This window comes from Dipodomys merriami, unplaced genomic scaffold (genome assembly GCF_024711535.1).
Source record: "Dipodomys merriami isolate MVZ:Mamm:240054 unplaced genomic scaffold, mDipMer1.0.p SCAF_34, whole genome shotgun sequence".
NCBI lineage: Eukaryota > Metazoa > Chordata > Mammalia > Rodentia > Heteromyidae > Dipodomys > Dipodomys merriami.
The window spans coordinates 13,892,324-13,910,658 of record NW_027204937.1 but is presented as its reverse complement, the minus strand read 5'-3'; the positions used below and the strand labels follow the sequence as shown (position 1 = coordinate 13,910,658).

The 18,335-nt window shown below is 40.9% G+C and overlaps 1 protein-coding gene across 9 annotated transcripts in view; it reads right to left on the bottom strand.

Annotated features, from left to right (window-relative positions):
* The window catches only part of LOC138803420 (ERI1 exoribonuclease 3), a 134,823-nt gene that overhangs the window by 106,120 nt on the left and 10,368 nt on the right, over nt 1–18,335 (bottom strand). For 5 of the 9 annotated variants that reach the window (XM_069987398.1, XM_069987393.1, XM_069987397.1 and 2 more), the window contains exon 3: nt 12,312–12,589. The exons of 3 other annotated variants lie outside the window; for them this stretch is intronic. In XM_069987398.1, coding sequence (XP_069843499.1) covers nt 12,312–12,566 — 255 coding nt within the window. In that variant the 5' untranslated portion in view covers nt 12,567–12,589. The remainder of the gene's footprint in view (nt 1–12,311; nt 12,590–18,335) is intronic. One more of the 9 variants, XM_069987394.1, reaches the window with a different exon arrangement.

The following is an 18,335-nucleotide window of genomic DNA, read 5'->3' as shown; positions in this document are numbered from 1 at the left end:
TATTCAAACTCCTTTCCACTCAATTGTCTACAGTGTGTAAGACTGGATGAGAAAATAAAACAACAACAAAAAGAATTTAAACAGAAAAGACTCAGGTTGTGGCAGTGGTTAATCATATAGCAGTCTAGCCCATTTTCCCGAACAACAGAATCTCCTCTGCCTGAGTTGATGTTTCTGTGGTCCTATATGAAAGAATGAGCAAATCTATTTTTCATGGATTGCCTCAATCTAAGAAATAACTGACACTGCCTCAAGTTGGAGACAATAATAATTAATCTATTCCTTCTCTCCTCTTACCTCGCCCCCCACCCCCGCCACCTGAAGAAAATTCTAAAAAGTATGTGTCCCTTTACTACAAGATTGATAAAAATCCAAAAGCAATACCACACCACATGGCAAGCATGTGGGGTTTAGCCAAATACTTGGTATGGGGTAAAATGCCAGGCAAGGGCAGCACTTTCTCCAAAGGATCAAGGAGACTTGTGGCCACAGGGAAGAGAAGTGAGGGTTGCACTGGACAGTGGGGTATCATTTGCTTAACAGTTTCTCTCTTGGGGGAAAAAAAAAAAGCATTTTATGCACAAGGAGCTTATTTCTTAAACAAACACTCGTGGTTTTGATTTACACCACAGCCTGCTCCTAAATAATTTATGGCGGGTTAAATTTATTGCCGGGCCCTGGCTGGCTGCAAATTCGAATTGCCAAATAATTAGATTTTAGGGCAAAGCTTATAAATTACCCGTCGATTTGTCCGGACTTGTTTGTCAGTTGCTTTGTGCTTCAGGTCATCTTTGGCATTTGGCTGTTTGGGTTTTAATTGCTGATTTACACTTTGACAGATGAGAGCTGATGTTCAAAGTTTCAGGACAAGGAAGGGTAAAAAAATCAGAGCTTTAAAAGGCTGATTTTTCACCTACATGTCCCCCCTCCACACATCTGCACGAACCCTGAAGCAATTAAAATGTAGAAAAGAGTCTGACAACAGACAATGTTATTCTTTATTTGAAGTGGAGGGAGTAAAGAGTGAAATTATAATTTACCTTTACTAAAATTTGACACATGCACACATACGCATAATACCAGTAAGTGAAGGCAACCAAAAGTCTTAAAAACCATATCCTCACCCACAGTGCATACATTAGTATCTCCTACACCTACCTTAATCTGAAATTGCTCCACTCAGACATTTCTGTACACTTGTTTGTAAATACTTTCAGATATTACTAGCCTTTATGAAAGTGACCCTTCAGGGCACAAACAATCAAATTATTTCTCTATAGCTTCCTATATACATATGTTTGTCATATAATTAATTTATCATTGTGGCTCAAATGGTAGAGTGCTCACTTTGAGCTGAAAAGCTCAGGAACAGCACCCAGGCCCAGAGTTCAAGCCCTATGACAGACCAAAAAAGGAAAAATCATATTTGGGCTGGGAAGGTGGCTCAGTGGTAGAGCGCTTGCCTTACATGCATGAGGTCCTGGGTTCAATTCCTCAGCACCACATAAGCAGAAAAAAAAAGCTGGAAGTGGCACTGTGGCTCAAGTGGTAGAGTGCTAGCCTTGAGCTGAAGAGCTGAGGGACAGTGCCCAGGCCCAGAGTTCAGGCCCACGACCGGACCCAAAAAAAAAATTAATTTAAACAAATATCAGGTTATGTGTGTGCAGGAGAGATCCCCTTGAGGTAGCACTAAGGCTAGGCATAAAGTGCAAGGAGGTACTAAGCCCAACTTACATTCCAGTGGGGGAAAAACAAATCTCTCTGGGTAGTACCCTGACTCTACCCACTATGTGAACAAAGGTCCAAAAGATACTCTCTTAGCTCCCAGAGACATAGGTTTTGTCTTCCAGCCACCTGCTATAATCCAAAAGCTTATTTTGCGGCCATGAATCAGAATATTTGTGTAATTCCACTAACAAGTGCTAGCACATATTCCATGCTAGGCACTATTCTGAGCACTTACATATATTAGTTGGTCTTATCCTCCCATGAGTCCTAGAATACTCATACTATTTCTAACTGTATTATACCAGTAAGCAATTAGACATAAAGATTAAAAGTAACTTGACCAATATCATACAGTTCACAAGTGGTAGAGATAAGACTTAAATCTAGACAGTCCAGTTCTGGAATCCATCCTCTTAACCATTACACCTTGCGTATCATCAGAACTCTGTTAAGCCCAGAGTCTCCATTCTGGGGCTTGGGCACCTGCCGTCAAAGCCTGTCTAATTGGTCACCTAAGGTAGGGGGAAACTTAACTTAATGAGGATCACAAGATAAATCACAGAATTGGTTATACAAAGACTTAATTTTCCAACCAATCAAAATTCTGTACTAAAGGTTTACTAGCTGGGGATGACAGGTAGTCAAGACAGAACTAAACCTACTCAGGCAAAACGTGTTCTTTCGAGGCAATTTGCTTAAGAGCCTTTGCTTACTACCCACAACCCCAATAACTAGTTATGTCTCCCCAGAAGATCACATTCCTATTTCCTGTTCTCCATCCACACCTGATAGCCAGAACAAGAACAGGGGAACAGTTGTGCTGGCATGAAAGACTTACAAAAAAATCAGACATCCTGTTCACAATGCACTGAATCTTTTTCTCACACATTGGCTCCCATATAGCTTCCTAAGCTGGTGGAAATTAATCCTCTATTTTATGGATGGATGAGAAAGTTAAGACAGTTAGCTGTTTCTCAAACCAAAGTACCTCATAAACAGCCCCCCATCACTTAGGAACTTGTCAGAAATGCAAATTTCTGTTTATGGTAGAGTGCTTACGAGGATGAAACCCTGGCTTGGAAACCCAGCACTGTTTTTGTTTTTAAGAAAAAAAAGGGGGCTGGGAAGGTGGCTCAGTGGTAGAGCGCTTGCCTTGCATGCCTGAGGCCCCGGGTTTGATTCCTCAGCACCACATAAGCAAAATGAAAAAAGCCGGAAGTGGCGCTGTGGCTCAAGTGGTAGAGCGCTAGCCTTGAGCTGAAGAGCTGAGGGACAGCGCCCAGGCCCAGAGTTCAGGCCCCACGACCGGACCAAAAAAAAAAGAAAAAAAGAAAAAAAAGGGGAGGGGGGAACATTCCTAGCCTTTTCCCAGAGTATCTGAATCAGAAGCACTGGGTGTAGGGAAGAGGCCAGCAGTCTAGGTTTTAACCAGCTTTCCAGGTGATTCTGATGATGTTCACTGAAGTTTGAGAGGCATTGGTCCAGACAAGTGTTTGTTTCTCAGACTTCAAATTCTCAAACTGCTGATTCTGTTTAACTTTGCTGCATAGCCTGGTAAGTTTTCCATTTCTAACAACCTCCCAGGTAATGATAATGCTGGTTCCTCAGACCATACTTTGAATAGCAGAAGCTTATTAGTCTAGAACTATTTTCTGCTCCCTGTAGAAATTCAGCATCCTATTTTCTGAGACTATGAGAGGAACTTTTCTTCAGTCCAACATATCATAAAGGTAGTTTAGATACCTTGCCTATGAAGACCTCTCAAGACAGAATCGTGGCTTGTCTGTCTAATCTGGAGAAAGGTCTAATACTGGCCACAAAGCTGGAATAGGATAAAATAAATTCCTGTTGATTCTGAGATATCAACCTGGATATTTCTTCCCAATATCATACCCCATTCTACACTATCCATATAAACTTCCTTTGGGACCTGCCCTTGACACTGGTACTCCAGTAAAAATAGACCGTATCAAAATGGCATGAATCTACCTTTCCTGAACCCAAATAACTATCAATCCCTTTCAGTTGATCAGTAGGCCTTTTAATGCTGCTAAAACTGGAAGAAGGACCCATAAATAAACATACACCATGCCTAGATTCCTTTCTAGATACTTCAATCTCAAGTCAGGACTCTCAGTTTTATCATTCTTATGGAAAGAGCAGGATTCTAAGCTTTCTAGACAGTTATCATCCTATCTGCCTAACCATCACTACTCACCTCCTCTAGAATAATGGACAAATAGTGCTTCTATAGATTCTAGGAGTCACTACCTTCATTACTACTAAGTAGCTCACCTGAAACATTTGTCCTTACCTACTCCCTTTGAAGTAGACTTTCAACTCAAAAGTATTCCATTTATAACAACCACTGATTCTATATTCAACTTATCGTAAATCCTCAATAGCCCACGAAAATCCAAGGGAATTATGAACTATGAAAGAATATGGTTCTCAGACTTCTAAGCACTTAAAAACTATACCGCATAACTTCTCTCCACTCCCACCATCACTACCTTAGTCTAGCCCAATAGCATGTCTCTCAACTAATACATTCCTCTTCAGTAAAGTATCCTAACAAGTTTCTCCTTCCTAATGACACACAGAAATTGAATAACCCTCTCCTATTATCAGTTTCCTCAGGTTAAACAACAGAGATCAGAGAAGAAAGAAAGAAAGAAAAGCAAGCAAGCAAGGAGGGAAGGAAGGAGGGAAGGGAGGAAGGGAGGGAGGGAGGGAGGGAAATAAAGGGAGAATAGAAACAATACAAGATGAGGCAGAGAGAAAGAAAGCCTAAGAGGTCATTTCACATATGCCTCCAGATGTTACTCCCCCATCTCACCATTTCCAACCTGTCCTGTCAGCTTTTCTATGGCTAAATTCCTATAGCTAAGTATGGATTCTGAGGGAAAGTTTAAGCTCTACCCCCACTAGAGAGCTCTGCTCTTGCTACTCTCTTGTTATTCAGACCCTTTTACTTCTTTCATTAATTCTTCCTTCCACATTCCTCCCAATATTAGCCAGTCAGCCGTTTATCTGTTGGAAGGGTCTAAACCTCCATGTTCTATTGAAATTGGGTCCTAGCTGATCCAATTCCAAATTCCCAATACTCTGGGAAGAGAAAAGGGGTCATATCATTCTCTAGTCGTTGCCTTTCCCTAGAGACTTAGTGAACCCAAATGCTACCTTTAATGATAGCTGAGCTATCAGCTTAGTCTCCCTGACAATGCCTCAGAGTCTCAACACACAAACTTCCACTTTGACCCTCACCCTTAGTACCCAGACTTTATTGACTCAAATTCTCTTAAATCTCTTCTAGCCTCCATTCTCTCACAGCATCCCAATGAGACCTTCTATTGAATGTAAGAAAGGCCATATAACTGATACAGATAATTCAAATAACAAAAGAAATATTCTCCAGGTTCAACATTTTCATTTTCCCTCTCTCATCTTCAACATTCCTACAAACAAGCTTAAAATCCTGCTCCGTTTGTTCAGACTTGGCCAATTTACCCTGTTTCACTCTGTGATCCCTTCTTTCGTCCCTGCTATAACATTTGTGAGAAGCCTTAGACCTTATGTGGCCCTCTTAGTCTCCTAAATTTGTCATAATATGCACCCTATTTGCCCCCTCTGGTACACACTGTTCTTTTAAGTCCTTACTGAACAAATACTTGCATGTATAAAAGTAGCTAGCATACTCTCACCTATGCCTTACTATAATGGATTTTGAACTCCTTGAAGGCAGGGGCTGTTTCTTAGTGTTTTTTTTACCTAATCATTTGCTAAAGAGCAAAGAGAAACCTTTTTCTTTGCCACTGGTAGTTAAAATGAGGTCTTCTCCACTCCTTTACAGACTTGGTTGGTTTTATTATGTCCAACAAAAACTTTAAAAGGCACCTCAGTGTCATTATTATTTTACAGACCCTGATTTCACTTATCAATACTACTATTCTTTAGAGCTCTTCTCTACCACCAAACTTAGCCCAGTGCCTAACAAAATCTGAATTCCAACAGCTGTCTCAGCCCTGGGGAAGCCACCAGAATAATAAGACGCTAGGGGGGATGCTGCCTAATTTGCACTAAATTATGTAGTGATTTTGTTACCAGTGACCCAGTATTCCCCAAGAAAATTCCTGGCCCCACCCTCAGGCAACTCCACAGCCTAACAACACCATGGCAGCTTATAGGTAAAAACACTAGGGAGGGTAGAGAAGTAGTCTAAACAGAAGGAATAAACCCACTTTGATTGTGCCTCTGCTATGCCAAATACACAAGGCAGCATCACCATGCATCAGTGTTCCATTCTCTGAGATGTGTATTTTATTTCTACATTGCTGCATCTGCTCCACATAGACAGGGCCTTCACTCTCATGTGGAGTTACAACACAGTCAAGACCTTGTTACAACAAATGCTTGTTCTCATTCAAGGAGCACTAGTTAGGGGGACATGAGAGTCTGGGAGAGGTTCATCTCTAGGGAGCATCACTGAAAAACAGCAGCCTGTGGAGAGGGTGGCAGTGACAAAAAGGACAAAAGGGCCTAGTGGGCCTCCTCGTCCCACTATCATTACTAGCCACCAATGGTAGAATTCATTTATAATGATACTAGAAGAAGAGATACGTTAAAGCAGAGATATAACTAAAAAGAAAGGCAATAATTGGTCTGATGGGCAGGGGAAAAATTATTTCAGGAATCTAGAGCCTGTGCAAGAACACTTATGGCTCACACAGTCGTCATAACTCAGCCCCCTCAAGCATTTTGTGCTCTGCTTATGGTGTTAACTTTAATGTCTTAACATATAACACCATCCACACTATCACAAAATACTACACACGCCAGATGAGGCTGAGTTATAGTTGCTGTGGGAAGCATAACTTTGAATTTCCTGATTTTGGTGCATTTAATCTCAACCATAATGTTACATTAACGTCGGTTTTGCATTTCATTTCCCAGTTTAGAAGAATAGCATCAGCGCCTTTGCCTGTTTGTACAGGAAAATGTAGAGGCTGATTGGGGATATGGGCAAAGGGACTAAAATCAACAACTAGGCTCTGATGCTAAAACCTCTGATCCAACCTCTCCCATTTAGAGGAGATGAAACCAAGGTTGGCTAGTGGAGGGAAAGGTGGATTCTTTATCTCTACTGACTTTCTACTTCAAGATTAAAGAAACCAAGAACAGAAAGGAAAGAAGTTAATTATAGTGGAAGGAACAATATTTGGAGAGGAAATAAGAGAATTCCTGCCGTTTGGCTTTTTTTTTGGTCAGTCATGGGGCTTGAACTCTGGGCCTGGGCACTGTCCCTCAGCTCTTCAGCTCAAGGCTAGCACTCTACCACTTGAGCCACAGTGCCACTTCCGGTTTTCTGGTGGTTAATTGGAAATAAGAGTTTCACAGACTTTCCTGCCCAGGCTGGCTTTGAACTGCAATCCTCAGATCTCAGCCTCCTGAGTAGCTATGATTAGAGGCATGAGCCACTGGAGCCCATCTGCCATTCGGCTTTGAATAGAGGAAAACCAATGGAAGACAATCAGTATACTTTGATTTGTAGATATCTTAGCCAATTTTTCATGAAGTTCTCTAAAATGTCTCTTTCATGAAAGACTGTAAGAATATGCTGGTGCAAGGCCATACTGAAATCCTCCAAGTGCTTCTCTTCTATATTATTCCTTCTCTTCTGTCACTATCAGACCTTCCTCCTTCCTACCCTCTAAAAATAACCCAGCATCTGGACAATTTTCTATAAAAGAGAAAACTCCTTTAGTCATGGTTCTAACTCAAAATGCAGATGGGAGTCTTTTCAAGGTTTCTATAAAAATAAAAAAAAAAGGGGGGGGAGAAAGGGAGGGAAAGAAGAAACAGGGAAGAAGAGAGGAAGAAGGAAGAGGAAGGAAAAAAGATTGATGAAAAAGAAAGGCCAGCCAACCAGCCTCTACAGAGAAAGACCAAATACCAGAAAAACTCAACCCAAAGGTCAGTTTTCTCCAAAATTATAGGCACTTGAATGCAGGTGAGAAGGGAAACAGCAGTCAGGGCTGATTCAGAGCAGTGAGAAAGGCTACCCAAGAGCCTAATGGAGGGCCCTGGAAGAACTCAGGGAAGGATGAAGATAGCAGTCAGGATGTCAGCTCCCCAGATGGAGCTGAGTTGAGCTGCCCCTCCCCAGTAGGCCATCCAGACAGCTGAGGTTACTTCCTCCTCCCCCTGAACTATGGCCTACACTGCATTTTCTTCACTTACATTTGCTTTGGTCTCCTCTGAACACTGAGGTGGTAAGAGAACTTGCCCTGAGGTTAAAGATGCACAATTAAAGATCCCGCCAAAGCTTTCAGGCTGCTCTCTGGGCCTCAGGGTCATAACAACCATCATTCGAAGCACATCCACACCAAAATGAGCAACAAGAACTCCTACTAGTGAGGACAAAGGAGCTGTGATTCTTTTAAACCAGATAAAAATCTATTTCATATCAAGTAGCAATTCCTAAAACAAGAAAGGAACTATAGTTCTCACATTTAGAGCCTCTAAAATATTTTAAACTACTAAATTAATATTTAAGTGAAAAAATGTTTTCCAATGAAAAACAATCTTATATTCAACCAATACCTATCACATTAATCTGAATCAAAACATGTAAAACAAATAAAATGAGCTTTGAAACAAGAACACCAAAACCTATTACTGGCAACCACTCCAGTTTCACCTAGCTGAACAAAGTACAAAAATAAACAGTAAAAATGATGATAAATGGAAAATACTAGATGTTTTACCATACTAAAACCAATATTGTTACTCACTCAAGTACAACAGAGCTTAAACCTGTTAGTTTTTCACAACAGCATTCCTTTAGGATAGTTCTAATAATCTAGCTTAGACTTTTGAAAACCAGAAACAAATGAGAAATGGGCCCCATATTAAGCCAAGTTATTTCCCATGGACAAGATATGGACAAGAAATCAGTTGCTAAAACTTGATTCTTTTTCACAAAGTCCTACTTTTTGCCTATAATGTTTTGCTCCTCTTTTTTTTTTTTTTTTTTTTGGTGCAAGTCCTGGGCTCAAGGAGAGCACTCCACCACATGAACCACAGCTCTACTTCCTGGCTTTTTGGTAGTTACTGAACATGAAGAATAACACAAACTTTCCTGCCTGGGCTGGCTTCAAACTGTGATCCTCAAATTTCAGCCTCCTGAGTAGCTAAGATTACAGGTATGAACCAAAAGGGTCTGGGGATTTTTGTTCCTCTTTTTCTGAGCTTTTCCAATTTCTCCATTTCACTTGCTGACCAGAAGACCTAAACAAATCAGGGGCTGTGATGAGGACCTGACCTATGCAGACTGCACTAAAAGGATCCTGCCTGTCTGGGACTAAAAACTTCTTTAATCCATCTCCCAACCTTTTATTGAATCCAATCAGAATCCAGGTATCTGCAAATATTAAGGAAATAGAAGAGATCAAGATAGAGAGAGAGAGAGATGTTTTAAGTTGCTGCTAATAACAGGTCTCAGGGCTGCCCATTCCTTTGCTGAGGGTTAGCCAATACAAACATGTGGCCTTTAACTCACCTTCCCACCTGTTGATCAGAGCACTGTAGAAGCTTAATGAAGTCGAGATGCATTACATTTATCACTTGCCCTAGATCCACTCAAATCTATCACTATGTCACTGCAAGAAGTTAGATTGATCTGACAGGATTTGCTCTTCTTCACAAAACCATGTAAGTTATTACTCAGTATCCCCACGCTCTTCTAGCTGTTTGCTGATTGATTATCTGACGATCAGGTCAAGTATCTTCTTTGGAATCACAGTAAACTAACGGGTCTATAATTTCCAAGATCATTCGTATTCCCCTTTTAAAGATAAGCAAGACAGCAAATGCGTCTTCCTGAGTTCTCTAAAGCAACAGCTAATGCTTTGCTAATAATGCACCAGGGCAGCCAATTCCTTAAGTGTCTTCAGAATCACACCATCAGAGTTCATTGATTCTGGAGATAATCTTTAATCAGGCTCAGATTCTGGTAAACAGTAACAAGCTCTAATTCAGACTGTGTCTAGAAAGCCTTGGTGCCTAGATCTGGGAAGAAAATTGGTAATACAAGTGATATAAATAAGTACTGCATAATGTGTTGAGGATTGCAATCTATCAATCAATCAATAAATAAACAATACCTTTGAAAGACAGGAGAAAGGTGACACTGACAGACCAAATGAGACATGAGTCACGATCAGAAACACAGAGAACTCTGTTCTCTGAAGAACAAGAGAGCAGAGCTACACAATTATCCAAACTTATAATCTAACTAAAAAGATAAGAAACACATACTTAAACATGACCCAGAAAAAAAGAAGCAACAAATGCCCTATCAGAGGTGCTAAACAATTATGAAGGTTCAAAAGAGATGACTTGTGTTTTACTAGGGCTTACTAAAGTGACTGAAACCTAATTTATAAGGAAAATAATATGAAATGTTAGAATGTGGATCCCTGATTTCCTACTTAGGAAATTCTATATAAGCAAAATTTCCAACCAACTACACAAGGAAACCCACAGTGCCAGTGAACTCCAGTAGTTTGGAAGGATAGAAAGCCCTACAGCATAGGCAAGAACAGGAGTAGAGAAAGTATGTGACTTGGGTAGCTCCCAAGCAATATTCACTTTCATCCATAGTTTCTTACCCAGGGCACTGTTTTTATCCAATTCTAGTCTTCCAAGGCCTGGTCTGATCCCAATGCCCTAAAGGCAACCACTACTCTAACAGAAAACAGGAAAGAGGATAGGTGAAAGAAAAAAGGGATGTGGTGTCTGCTTTAGGTAAAATCATATTCCATTCAATAAGCAGACCTTTTCGTAGGAAAAATAAAACAAGAAATGAAGTCAGTTTATATTTGGACCTCACTGATCACTTCCCCCAAGAACTCCACATTACTGTCACCTTCTCTTCCTTTTGCTTAATATTAAAAGCTACTCCCATAAGAGCAATATGTCTATGCATCCCCAAATTAAACATTCTATGACCTAGCTTTGCACAGAAAAATTACAGACCTATAGCCAAGCATACTCGAGGTCCTCTCACTATAATGAATTACCACATTGCTCTCCGACCATTCCCTTAAGCAAACACCAAGTCCTTCAATATCACCCAGAATAGGTACCTATTTGCTGCTAATCCAAGCTTCCTCGTAGCATTACCTTAAAAGGTAGAAGGCTTTTTACACAGATGATAAGGAAGAAAGCAAGCAAAGAAAGTTTCCTTCCTAAAAGACCACTTGTTCAGGTTATCTAATGATACATAGCAAATCATCCCAAAATTTATGACTTAAAACTATCAATAATCATGTTATCTCTTATAGAGACTTGGGAGTGACTTGGCTGGCTAAAGATCTCTGCTGAGGTTGAAGTTAGATGTTACTGGGGCTGTGGTCTTCTGAAAGCTTGACTAGGACTGTTGAATGACTTTTTTTTTTTTTTTTGGCGGTCATGGGGCTTGAACTCTGGGCCTGAGCACTGTCCCTCAGCTCTTCAGCTCAAGGCTAGCGCTCTACCACTTGAGCCACAGCGCCACTTCTGGTTTTCTGGTGATTTACTGGACATAAGAATTTCATGGCTTTTCCTACCTGGGCTGGCTCTGAACTGCGATCCTCAGATCTCAGCCTCCTGAGTAGCTAGGATAACAGGCATGAGCTACCAGTACCCGGCTGAATTAATTTCTATGATGGTTCATTCACACAATTTGCAAGATGGTCCTAGCTTTTGGATTAGAGCCTTAGCTCCTACATACTTATCTCTCCACAGGACTATTTGTGTGATCTTGAAGTCCAGTAGTTAGCTTCTGTCAGAGCAAATGATCCAACAAAGCAATGCCAACTGCAATGTTTTTATAACTTAGCTTAGAAGTTACACATTGTTTCTTCCACTATATATTATTGGTGAGACAGGGTCATCTATGATTTAGTGCAGGAGGAAAATTGCCAAGGGTATGAATACCAGGAGAAAGAATCACTAGGGGTGATTTTGGAGGCTGGCTACCAATTACTCCTTAAAAGAACGAATAGCAAGCCAGGAACTGGTGGCTTACACCTGTAACTCTAGCTACTCAAGAGGCTGAGTTCGGAAGATCACAGTTCAAAGCCCTGAAGGAAAGTCCATAAGACTCTTAATCTCCAATTAACCACTCAGAAAAAGCTGAAAGTGGTGCTGTGGTTCAAGTAAAGTACTAGCCCTGAGCAAAAGAAGCTCAGGGACAGTACCCAGGAACTGAGTTCAAGCCCCAGGACCAGCAAAAAAAAAAAAAAGAAAAAGAAGGAAGAGACTAGAAATGGTAGCAGTATGGAGGACAGAAGGAAAGAAAAAGGACAAGAGAGAAGGGGATATTTCAATTACCAAAATCTGAGACTAGAGAGAAACAATTTGCCCAGTTCTCCAGAGATTTCTCAAGTCTACCTTGTCCTAACATTCTTGGACTAAGTCCTGCTTTCTAGGCAGGATCGACACCTAAGTAGATAAATGCTCGGTAGACTTGAGAAAAGACTCTCCTCCCTCCCTCCTTGCCCACCCAACCTTTTCTGAAGCATTGATGCAACTGTTACCTGAGGATGAATCTGTGGCTTGTCACACGTGGCCTCAAAGTCCAGCACTAAAAAGTAGTGATACCTCTGGGGAGGGAAGGACACCATTGCCGCCATGGATGCGCCAAAGCCGTGGGCCGCCAGCTTTCGGGTGGATATGGAGCAGAACTCCGGAACACCACAGGGAGAAAATAAGTGGGAGCCCAGCACTTTTCTTGCTCTTGAAAGTAAATACGAAGAAAATCGAGCTGCTCCAGTCTGTAAAGGTGCTAGCATTGAACATCCAGAAGCATCTAAAACTTAGGGGAGGAAAGTTAAAAGAAAAAAAGAAAAACAAAAAACAGAGAGCCTGGGTTACTCCCCTCCCACTGTGGCCCTGTTCCATCTAGTCTTCAGGAATAGCCATGCAACTTGAGCCACTTCCCAGCATTCTGGGCTGCTTTTCTAAATCACAGTATTCATTACTGAAGTTCAAGACCCTAACACCAGCACCTGCAGCATTATTACAGCTCTGTGTCTCCCAGATCATTCTCAAAACAACATGCGACACTGGCCTTCATCTTTAAATGGAGCTCTGGTTCAAAAGAGAACAGAGAAAAATTCTGAGGTGACTTCTCAGGTGCAACAGTTAACTTTAAAGCTAAGAGTCCCAACGTAACATGAGGTGAACCAGTTGTGCAATAGTCCTGGGAGCTAAGTAGACTCAAACAGTCCAAGGCTCTCCTCAGCTGTTACACGCCACTGGCCCCTGGTTCTCCAGTCTGTGACTCCATGTACCACCCCAGCTGAAAGTGTGCAAGTGAGCAAAGCCAATCCCAAGGGAGCTTGCTCACATTGTTGTGATTCCCCAACCCCCATTCTAGTATGGCACCCTGGGGGAATGAAAGAGGCCTGGAGAGCACAGCTGGCAACAGCCTCAGGCCTCCTCATGTGCTGCCTTCAGTTTCACTCTCTCCTAGAGGCTCTGAGGACTTCAGGGCTTTTTAAATAGGGAGGGAAAAAGAGAAAACCCAGATGTGGCAGTAATGGGAGCATTGCTAAAAATCTAGTAAAGTTTTCTGAGGGAACATGTGCAAAAAAAAAAATTCAAATCACTTTTCCTTTACATTTTCCCTTTAAATGTTTAGAATATCTGCTCCTCAGAGGGCTAACTAAATATGAAATCAAAGCTAAGTTTTACTCACAAAAAACCCAAGCTTTAAAAAAGAGGAGAAATAAAAAGAAACAATGCAGAAATTTTGTGTTTTCCCTCTTTTTATACCCAACACACAAATTTCCCTAACTTTAAATCTCAAACAAGAAATATTACCATTCTACACAGAAACCCCACTGCAACAGAACCAAAGGCTTGCCTCTCACTGGCTATAAATAAGCACTTTGCTTCTTCTATGCGGAGTAGGGGAAGTGTAGAGCACACAGAAAAGCAATGAAGCTACTACCTCCTGAGCAGAAAAGGGCAAGGGCAAATATACTCCTCTCAGCCCTCTACTACCAAACATATGTATTAGAATGTATGTTACAGTGGGTCCTCAATTTCCCTGTTCATATAGTGAGATATCATGGGAACCTAGTGAAGATGAAAAAGGACTTTAAGTTCTTCATTGGCCCAGCAAAAGCATAGGACTTGCTTTCTACCATTGTTTTATAGCCTTCCCAAAAGTGTAGCCTAAACTCCTCAGTCCAGGTAGACAAAGGCTGACTTGAGTTTCACTACGGAATCCTTTGGAAAGGCAAAAGAGCCACCATTCCTTTGAAAGCTAAAATTCAAAATAACCTATATGTCACCCATTCCTGAAGAGTACTAAAAAACCTAGACATGGGAGACATCAGTCTGCTCCGTTATGCATTCTGCTTTAGATCCAAAGACCTTCAGGGACTTAGAACTCTTATCTAACTTGATGAAATCAGGCTATACATAAAAACTTTTGAAACTCAAGTGCTCTCTAATGTGTCCATCATTAATAGTATACAGTCACTGGACTCTTGTCTGTCAAATACTACAGGTAATTAAGCATGATCAATGAAGGTCTCCAGGTTTGATTCCTACCTGAATTCTGTTCTTCTATCCTTTACCTATAAAATAATAACAGGACCTATTCCTTAAGGAAAAATGAGATGAGCTAGTACATATAAAGTACAAAGAGCAAATAAGGGCTCAATAAATGCTAGCTTACCACTATTACTACTACTATTCACTTGGCTTTGCCCCCTTCACCAACTCTGCACCCCCATACTCTGGAACAATCCAGTAAATATACAAAGCAGTCTTATGGAATTACATCAATATCTCTTGCATTCTATAGGACACTACACACACTCACTCACTCACTCACTCACTCACTCACTCACTCACTATCCCCTCTATAGATAACATGTTGATGGTGGAGATCCTTAAGTGAAGACCTTGTTTTCTCACCTGCTTTAACCCACATCAAAAAGAGCCTCCTAATGGAGGCACGGCTCAGCAGTGCAGTGCCTGCCTAGCAAGTATGAGAATCTGAGTTCAAATCCCAGTATTTAAAAAGAGAGCCTATACCAAGTCTTAAGGATAAACACTGAGAGACCAGCTTCCACAAGTCAGCACCCACTACTTCTAGCCACCAACTTCAGTTCAAGTTATCAAGCGAGCTCCTCCTTTTCCATTCCTGGAAAATTCAATCCTAAAACCAGTGAATGAAACATTAAGGGTAGATGTGATGGCTCACTCATGTAACTCCCAGCTATTCAGGAGGAAGAGATTGGAAAGATCAGGTTTTGAAGTCAACTGAGGCAAAAAGTTATTAGCAAGACTCTCTCACAAGTAACCTGGGCATGGGGGTACACATCTGTAGTTCCAGCTACAAAGCAGGCATATATAGGAGGGCCCAGGACTATCCAGGTAAAAAGTACAAGACTCTATCAGAAAATAAATAAATAAACCACAAAAATCTGGAGGCATGGCTCAAGTGGTAAAAGTGCTTGCCTAGCAAGTGCATGTTCCTGAATTCAAATCCCAGTATCACATCCCATATAAACAAATAATGACAACAACAAAAACTTAAATGCATAAGAGTAAGGCAAATATCTACACCAGTTGGAATGGAGCAATGAGAAAGAATCTGGAGGGAATGACAAACTCTGGCAGGATGAGAAGGCCATCTGTGAAAAGGTAGGGTGTTGTGGCAGTGGCATGTATGGCAGTCCTTCATGTCGAAGGCAGTAAAATGTGGGGAATCATGGGTAGGATAAAAGTAGCACTCAGGAGGGGTAAAGGGAAGTGAAGATTCTGTAGACACCAAGTGACAGACCAAATAAATGCATATGTCTTAACACATGCAACAGGATCCAGGTTTCTGATAAAGGAAATAAAATTGGGGGAGAAAAAAAATTCATGGTGTTGGACTGGAATTGGCAGTAAGAATATTATTAACTCTGCTGTAATCCTAAGTACACAGGAAGCTGAAATCTGAGTTTCCCAGTTCAATACCAGCATCAGCAGAAAACTCCATGAGACTCTCACCTCCAATTAATCAGCAAAAATCCTGGAAGGTATGGTTCAAGAAGTAGAACTCCAGCCATAACAGGAAAAAAAGCCAAGCCAAAGCGAGACACTGGATTTAAGCCCCAGTATGGGCACATGTGCGCGCATGCACATGCACACACACTCACACACATACACACACGTCTTAGTCTTTGACACAGAGATGTATAAATGTAGATGTAAATACAAGTATGATTATATATATGTATGTACATACACACACACACACACACACACAGAGCTATGTTCTAGCTCTGTCTAAGGAAGGGCCAGAAGCAACACTCCATAGTAATAAGTACAAATAGCACTTTGTTCCCTTCTAAATATCATTCTACACTAGGAGAACTAGAGCTCCTTGGAGAAATAGCTGATTACAGGGCTGTGGCAGAAAAAGTACAAGATGAGCCTGAAATATCTTGTTGTCCCAGAAAAGGAAAAGCTTAAAGAATGAAGGAAATATATCAAAAGGACTCCTATTGCCAAGTAAATAATTATAGTAATGGGTTTTTTTTGTTGTTGTTGTTTTTTATTGGTTGTGGGGCCTGAACTCTGGGCCTGGGCGCTGTCCCCCAGCTCTTCAGCTGTAGACCCGCACTCTACCACTTGAGCCTCAGCCCTACTTCCAGCTTTTTCTGCTTATGTGGTGCTGAGGAATCGAACCGAGGGCCTCATGCATGCAAGGCAACCACTCTACCACTGAGCCACCTTCCTAGTTCCATAATGATAGTAATGGATTGCTATGTTCTGAATGAGCAAAACACGAGTACATGCATGCATATAAGCATACATACATACATACCTACAAACAACTAAAAGTTTATAGAAGGATATTTACGTACTCTCAAAGTATCTCTCCACAAAATGCTTAAATTACAATAGAAAGTAATTTTACAATATAGAAGCCTGGCAGACATCACTGTAATCAACTGAACAAAAATAAACATCATCAATAATAGGGTAAGTCAAAATCATGTGCTATCAGAAAAGATGTCATTTCTATGACATTTCTGTAAAAGGCATTACCTAATCTAATCATGAGAAAATATCAGACAAACCCTAATTGAGGGACACAATAACCAACCTGTAATCTTCAAAAGAATCAAAATCATGAATGTCAAAGGAAGTTTTCCAAGAAAGTCTAAAGGAGGCTAAAGAGACTTGATAAGTAAATGCTAACTACAATTTTAAACCATATCGTTTTGCTACAAAGAACAATCCTAGAACAATTGGAAAAACCTGAATGGGATTGGTGGATTAGATGGCAGAAACATTCAATGTTAATTTCCTGATTTTGACAGATATATTGCAGTTAGGTGAAAAAATGTCCTTGATTGTAAGAAATATACTCAAAAGTACTCAGGGAGATAGGGCATTAGTTCAAGAACTTAATCCTAAAATGGTTCAAGAAAAATTCTTTTTATTGTACTTACAATTTCTATACCTATTTGGGGCTGTTTCAAAAAATTTATTTTTTAAGTTTATGTATAAGGCTGAGGGAACTTGCATAAGGCCCTGAAGTTTAACACCCAGGACAATAAAATAAATATATGTATAAACAAACATAATGAAGTCATATACAATGTAGTTTTAAAAAGAAAAACGTAACATATAGTATGTGAGGAAGAGATCCATCGTAACATCCATAGAAGGTAGGCATATGTCAGTCCTCAAAGCATCCTCAAGCTACATGGTCTATCCAGCTGAGTCTCCAAAAGAACAGTCCCACACAATGGCCCCTTCCTTGGAACAATCCACTCTCTGCCATGGTCTTCTTAGAAAACATCCCTGTAACTCTAGTTATGGCATTCTACCTGCTCTTCTATCCCTTGGCAAGTTAGGGATTTTTCTACTACGTCTTCATACTTCAAAGTTACAGATTTACAGAATGTAAGTCCATAGATTATAACATCATCTAGAACTTTGGATATCTGGGAGTTTGGGGAGTTTGTTTTGGTACCGGTCCGGAGGCTTGAACTTGAGACCTGGGCACTGCCCCTATCCTTTTGTGCTCTAGGATAGTGCTCTACCGTTTGAGCCACAGCACCACTTGCAGTTTTCTGGTGGTTAATTGAAGATAAAGAGTCTCACAGACTTTCATGCCTAGGCTGGCTTTAAGTCATGATCCCCAGATCTTAGTCTTCTCAGTAGATAGGATTATAGGTGTAAACCAACAGCACTGGGCAGGTTATCTGATTTAAAGGCTGTACTAAAAAGAAAGTTTATGATTCTACTTCTATTTCTTCTATCAGAGTCAAAATTTATACTCATTTCTTCTCAGACATCCTTCTCTGAGCAAATTAAAAGTATTAAGCAGCCCACAGAGAAGAACCGTTTTCACCTCAAAATGAAGGGACCAGCTTCCCCAATGGGGACAGGAAAGGGGTAAACAGGGACTGCCCTGGGCTGGCCCGATTTGGAGAAACAGGCCTGAGCCAGAGCCCCTGGAGAACGGTCTCTGTGCAGAGTATTTACACAACAGACACCAATGGCTCCTCTGCAGCCATTACTGTCTATCAGGTAAATAA